This window comes from Pseudomyrmex gracilis, unplaced genomic scaffold, assembly GCF_002006095.1.
Source record: "Pseudomyrmex gracilis isolate BER0280 unplaced genomic scaffold, ASM200609v1 scaffold_107, whole genome shotgun sequence".
NCBI lineage: Eukaryota > Metazoa > Arthropoda > Insecta > Hymenoptera > Formicidae > Pseudomyrmex > Pseudomyrmex gracilis.
In genome coordinates, this window is record NW_018020691.1 from 559,651 (window position 1) to 566,372 (window position 6,722).

The 6,722-nt window shown below is 35.9% G+C and overlaps 3 protein-coding genes across 9 annotated transcripts in view; 1 reads left to right on the forward strand and 2 right to left on the reverse strand.

Moving 5' to 3' along the window:
• The window catches only part of LOC109856096 (serine/arginine repetitive matrix protein 1), an 18,475-nt gene extending 16,250 nt beyond the window's left edge, over window positions 1–2,225 (forward strand). For 5 of the 7 annotated variants that reach the window (XM_020431015.1, XM_020431012.1, XM_020431013.1 and 2 more), the window contains exon 12: window positions 609–2,225. In XM_020431015.1, the coding sequence (XP_020286604.1) occupies window positions 609–1,137 (529 nt within the window). In that variant the 3' untranslated portion in view covers window positions 1,138–2,225. Of the gene's footprint in view, window positions 1–409 lie in introns of all 7 variants that reach the window. The other 2 variants (XM_020431018.1, XM_020431019.1) reach the window with 2 other exon arrangements.
• LOC109856097 (vitamin K epoxide reductase complex subunit 1) lies at window positions 2,121–4,207 on the reverse strand. Its single transcript, XM_020431021.1, has 3 exons — window positions 3,621–4,207; window positions 2,589–2,686; window positions 2,121–2,501 (listed from the first exon to the last, which is right to left on the reverse strand). Exons 1-3 carry the CDS (start codon window positions 3,803–3,805, stop codon window positions 2,284–2,286), a joined length of 501 nt encoding a protein of 166 aa, XP_020286610.1. The 5' UTR covers window positions 3,806–4,207; the 3' UTR covers window positions 2,121–2,283.
• A 188-nt stretch (window positions 4,208–4,395) lies between these two features.
• Window positions 4,396–6,288, reverse strand: LOC109856098 (SUMO-conjugating enzyme UBC9-B). The gene is made up of 3 exons (XM_020431022.1): window positions 5,907–6,288; window positions 5,420–5,503; window positions 4,396–5,350 (listed from the first exon to the last, which is right to left on the reverse strand). The coding sequence occupies exons 1-3, from the start codon at window positions 5,970–5,972 to the stop codon at window positions 5,084–5,086; spliced, it is 417 nt and encodes a 138-aa protein (XP_020286611.1). The 5' UTR covers window positions 5,973–6,288; the 3' UTR covers window positions 4,396–5,083.
• Between the last annotated feature and the right edge of the window lie 434 nt (window positions 6,289–6,722).

Consider the following 6,722-nt stretch of genomic DNA (forward strand, 5'->3'; position numbering starts at 1 on the left):
AAAAAAAAAAAAAAAAAAAATACACAGAAAAAAATGCATTACAACTTGATGATCTCATTTAATTTTCCAAATAAGTTTTGCTTTGAAAACAAATTTTTTGTTTCGAGACGCAATTCAAAGTGAAAGCATGAGAAGATAACTCTAAGCGTTCTATCTTTGTATATACTTACATACGTGTTTGTTAAGAATGACACAGCGTTTTTTGACGATATTTCATGCTTTCACATCTTGTCAAACAAGAGAGAGAGAAAGAGAGAGAGAGAGAGAGAGTGAAAATTTGTCTCTTTAAATCTGTCATCGTGAGTAGACGAAAAATTCGCTTTCTCATGCTAGGCTGCCAAAGCGCTAGGTGTATAAGCTTCAGAAGTCAAACGTCTAAATCGGGTCGCTTTTTGGGTATCTTTTTAAGTCGCATCTCAGCGAATCTCGAAGGTCGCTTCAATTTCGGGTGAGGGCTGCATGAAAAGGACGCATGCGAGAAATCGAGAGAGAACTCATACATAAGATACATTCGATCGTCGTCGCATGCGAATCGACGAGAGAACATCCGCACGATTGTTTTTTTTTTTTTTTTGGTGTCATCTGTTTCGGAAACGACCGCGTTTCAGCGTCGCCTCCGGCTCGCTCGGCAGGTTTAGCAAATCCACCAGCAGACTGGCCGGCGATCACGAACGGGAGGAACAATTCCGCTCGACGCAGACGTTGCCGCGAAATCTGCACTCCCACGGCGGCGGTGCGGACAGACACTCGTCGGCACGCGTGCAGACAGCGTCGCAGACCAGCAGACGACACCAGGCGCTCGGTCGACACGGCACACCCGGCAAAACCGGACAGCACAGTAGCATGATTAACATATCGATCAAGAACACGGTGAGCACGACGTCGCCCAAGGTTAACGCGTACAGCACTCTTCAGGTGCCGGCGAAGCCCGAAAGAACGTACAAGTCCTCGCTGTCGCGCAGCAAGAGCTTCAACGTCGAGGCCGACAAGAACGACGTTGACGCACCTACACGCGCACCCTACACCTCGAACTTGCAACTTAACCGGCTGAACGAAACGCCGCCGCTGAAGAGCCCCGGTATACTCGCCAGCATCAGTCGTAGTAACAGAGACTTGTTCAGAGATAATAAATATTGAAATCCCGCCATTAGTGACGATGAGTGTAAAATCGTTTATTTTACGAGTAACGGACCTCTTTTTGCTCTTACGATCACTCGAAAGAAACGGGGAAGAGTATGAATATATAAAAAACTGAATCTTTTTCGAAAAATATACTTTCAACAAATGAGTTTATTTGTTGAAAGATTTTCACATTATCGCACGTTAAATGTTTGATGTGTTTCGCGAGATTAAACAATTAATTTACGCGTGTTAATGTGAAATATTGTCGACGTAAGTAAATAAAAAGTAATTGTGTAGACAATTGTTTAAGAAAGTACACACTTATGCGCTCGTGTGTATGCATTCCAGTTCTGCTGCCAGAAGATTTGTAGCTACTTTACATTATGATCTGCACTTGGACAAGAAAAAAAAGTGTTCTTTTTACAAACTGTTTATATAAATTAGATTTACATATATGAGAATTAAAGTCACACATCAAATGGAACTGATATATTTAACAGTTATTATAACAAATATTGTTTATTATTAAAACTTTTTTTATTTTATATTTTTTTCAACATTTATACGCGTGCCACATATTGTTAATAACTAAATTGCTGACATTCTTAGGAAAAACTATACGTGTGTGTGAGAAAGTCGTATAACTGATTTTGATATAACATAGAGTCCCTATATGTGTAGACACATATACATATATCATATTTAAGTTATTAATAATATTTAAGTAAATAGAGACACGATTTGTCACATATCAGTGCGATATTTATATATTAATTGATTTACAGTAATATACGTATATATATATATCAATTTTATACAACATTAAAATGAGAATTCAAATATTTAGTGAATGTATTTTTCTTGTATATTCTTACATATTCATGAAAACCAAAAAAGAAGAATAGTAATTGAGAAAAAAGCAATTATATAAGATATAAAATATTATATAAAATAAAAATATTTGTAAAAATCAATTGTTACACAAAAAACTTAATCTTATTCACGATGGAAAGGTAATCTAAACGATATTATCTCTGCCTAAAAAAATATATATACATTGACACATAAATTGAATAAAAAAATATATAGTAAAAAAAAAAAAAGAATTTTTAATATCTTCAATTCGTAACTGTGCAAAAATTGCGATTAAACTTCTCACATTTATTTCATTTTCTTTTTGTTCTTGGTACTGACGTGCAATATTCGAAACTTCTTAATTGCAAGATACGTAATCGCCGCGTTTACAACGTATGTGCTAATGCACACCACGCAGATATCATTAAACATATACAACAGATAAGCCAAATATATCGAGCCGATATTAGAAAGCAGTCCCAGAGCAACAACCACGCCAGAGAAGGCGTAATCGTTAATCATACCTGTAAAGAAACAAAATTCAATTAATTAATTCGTAAATACACACAAATATTACTTAAATATAATACGGGTTACTAAAAAATACGTACTGAAAATTGACATCTGCGTGTAAAATAATAAACCGTATATGGAATTTGGAACGTTAAACATGGAATTCTTCGGCATCAGTCCGAATCCTTTGCCATATCTGAAAAATATCATAAGACTTAACGCTCGTGAAATTGTCAACAGGAATCAAATAAGGCCGATACGAGCCATTCGCAGGATGTTTGTGCATATATATATATATATGTACACGCATAGTTTCCGCACAAACATCCTGCGAATGGCTCGTATCGGGCTTATTTGATTCCTGTTGAAAAATATCATGTTTTATTTGCTTATATTTTATATTTGAAATAATTTCATGATCACGTTTGACACAATTTACACTCTTATAATGTAGGTTTTGTATTTTGTATTTTAACTAATATTTATTAAAAAAAAAAAAATGATGAAAAACAGTATCAATAAGTTATTCTTTATATTATCCGGTTTACACACTGTTCAACAATTCGCGCGATATGAAGCCATGTCGGTATGAAGCCAATATGGCGCTACGTCTCATTCCACGTCTGTGATATAGAGCAATAGAAAAAGTACATTCCACCAAAATTTTTTGCTCCAAGTACATATAGTAAGTTTGTCTCGTAAATTTTATGGAAATTCTCTGTTTGATAATCAGTTAACGTGTCTAAAAATCTCGCAACTTTTTGGAACTCCAAAAACAATTTATAACGAGGAACGTAAAGTAACAATCAGCAAACGTGATTGGTCAACATATGGACACGTCTAGTATTTATTGCTGTTCAATTGTTGTTCTACTTTAGTTTTTTTTTTTGGTAGATTAGCGCATGAATGAAACAACAGTATATCGACCTATTTGTGGTAAAAAAAAAAACATCGTTTGTTGTTAACTTGCTATAGCTATTGCAGGAACAGTCAGTCATCTTGCTGCTTTTCTCTAAGAGCAAAATGCTGATTGGCTACCGCTCATTGTTGTCCCTTGCGTCCAAACGCGTTCTGCAGTCTCATTATCAATGCGTTGGTTTGTGCAAGTAGTAACGGATATGCGCACTTACTCAGACATGAACACTTTGGTGCAGCTGATGTGCTCGGAGATGTCGCACATCGGTTCGTACGAACTGTCATGTTCCCTCTTGGTTTCCACCAGGTACGCGTAGTACGACAATACGAGGCCGATTACGCACGCGGTCACGAGTCCGGCGTTGAGTTTTCTTATCACGGAATCTTGAGCTGCCGGCATCGTGTTGCTGATGATACGACAATAGCTGTGTTTGGTAGTTTCGCGATACCACTAAGCGAATTTAGTAATCACCGACTGATATGATTGATAAAAAAAACTCTTCCTTTATATACCAAGCACTCGCTCTCTTACTTGTTACTGGACACAAATGAGCGCTTCACTGCGCGCACATAGGTCACATACACATTGTAATGTGCTCACTGATGACACTATCGGAGGTCACCTCGAGATGATGTTACAGCGATAATAAACTGTTTGAATAAACAACTTCTTTGAAAGCCGAGTAGGAGAATCGATATTTTGAGGGAGGTAGCGAGGAAGTGTCAGATTGAACTTAATCGGCAGTCACCTCGATTCAGTTTCGATTAAGTCACACACTCACCGATACGGAAACTTGTTCTCCTGCGGATAAAGGACAAATTTGCATAAAGTTCCAAGGGTTTCCGGCTCAAGAGATTCAACGTACATTCTGCGCGGAGTATAGAATTGGAGTATTTTTTTTTTATTTTCTTGGAGATTTTTCGTATCACTTAATAAATTTTTTTTTTTAAATAAACTTATACAATGCAAGAGTAGAACTAATATAGATGTGATATTTAACAGTTGCTTTTGTTTTTCTTTTTAAGTCTATCATTTGTATTCCTGCAACAGCAGAATAATTACTTATAAGACTTACAAATTAAAGTTTAGGTCACAAAATATATATAAATCCCATCTTAAAGTTAAACGTGTCTTACACTGCAGTTAATCTTAAAGATAATAAAAGAATATTTGCGAGATACAGAGTACGTAATATTATACTTTTTGCTATAAAACGCTTATTGTTTTAAAGCTTAAGAAGATCCCACAAACTTAATCTAGTAAATAACCCACACAGAACAAAAACTCCATTAGACATCTATTAGACGTCGACAGCTCCGTGCGACATCTAATAGATGTCTAATGGATGTCTGAATGGATGAATGTTTGTGTGGGATGAAAAGAAACCTTAGTTACACATTTAATAAGTTTCCTTATAAAAAAAAAAAAAGGATTAATTCTAAGAATGATAAATGAGTTTAGAGAAGTGTACACAGAATTTTTTGTTTTCTTACACATCTTAAATATTTCGATTTGATATTTTCATACAATTTACTCCTGCGGAGCCATCGCTCTGGCTTGTGCTTTAACTCGTTTTTCATACTCCAGACGATTTTGGCTATAAAATAAGATACTCGATTATATTTGAACAATTACGAACTTCTTTCGTAATTAAATTAATACATTTCCAAAAAAACATTACCAGTATATTGTGTATGCTTCAGCTTGAGCCGGATCTTTCACATTTGGCTCGTTTAACAAATCTTGGATGCCAAGAAGAATCTGCTTGATTGTGATTGCTGGTCGCCAATCTTTTTCTTCGTCCAGAAGCGATAAGCAAACAGTGCCAGATGGATAAACATTAGGATGGAACAAAGGTGGCTCAAATTTGCATTTTGGCGGACTAGATGGATAATCATCTTTGAAAATCATGCGTAACTTGTATAATCCACCTTCCCAAGGAGTCTACAAATTCACAAGTTTAATACAATTGCAATTACTTTTACGTGATTCGCCTTAAGAAAATTAACTTACAGACTTCTTTCCTGGAATGGCACATTCCCAACTCATTAAGTTTAGAGAACCATCTGGATTCTTAGTTGGCCTTGCAACAAATCCCTATAAACAAGATATTGTAATGATATTGTTGGAGAAAGGTTTAAACTTTTAAATGTGTGTGTGAATTCTACTGCCTCAAAAAAATTAAATATTAATAAAATAAACACTATGAGTTTTAAAATTTGTTTAATATCGGGTTTTTTCTTGTTTTGTTTGTACAAAATATATATATATTTTTTCAAAGACAGTAAAACAAAGAGAGAAAAAGAGGTAAAAAATTTATTTGTTATCAGTTTGTTTGACAGAATTTTAAAAGCTGAATTTTTTTTTATTTGAGAAAATAACGCGGTTTATTATTTACAGTTTAATCGCATCCAGTAACAAATTTCATGCACACAAAGCGGACTGACGCCGGTGGCGTATTCCCGCGAAAACATGGTACGCAGAACGTCTGATAACTCACGAAAGGATGATCCTTTCTCCATGCTTTTCGCTCCTCGGCGAGTCTGGCGATCGCTATGCCTGACATTTGGGTTGCAACGATACAACAAATTTTTCGTGAAAAAAGCGCTCTTACGATCGAACGACGTGTGAAACAACGACGCCTCAAGTCCTCTCAACGTTACGTCAATCTCTACAAATACAATTCTTGCCACGCAATTTGAATATTGTGTGAATGTTACCGAGGCGCTGGCCCGACAATGTCGTTGAGATGCAATCTCATAAAACAGAGAAAGATTTAGTCAATGGTCAAAGGCTAATCGCGGAAAACACCTTGGAAAACTGATGTTCGCAAAAACGTTGCAAACTCGTTCGTGTTGCTCACGCAGTTGCTATCGTGAGGGAAAAGAGACAACCTTTTGGACAAAAACTATTTGCAACTAAGTGCGCTTCGGTCGATAAAAAAGAACAATTTTTTATTAACTAAATATGAGACGTTGTCTTATAGGACGACTAAAACTTGTCCATATCGCTGATTGGCTGATTTTCGTACTGTGTTATGAAACTTAAGGCGACTATTACAATGTGTGATATACAATATCCAATAACAACTTGTATCTTCTAGGGACTTTTGTCCCTGAAATAAGTAAAACACTTTAAGACGAGTTTCCACTGGACGATTATAAATTGATCGTTTACTCGTTAACCGCGATTGGTCAATTCAGGTTAATTAATCGTTATGATTGGACCAATTGGATCAATTCTAATAAAAGAATCGATTAAGGATTGGTTTATAGGTTTGGTGCACTTGTGGCTCTTGGACCGTGAAGGTTAATCC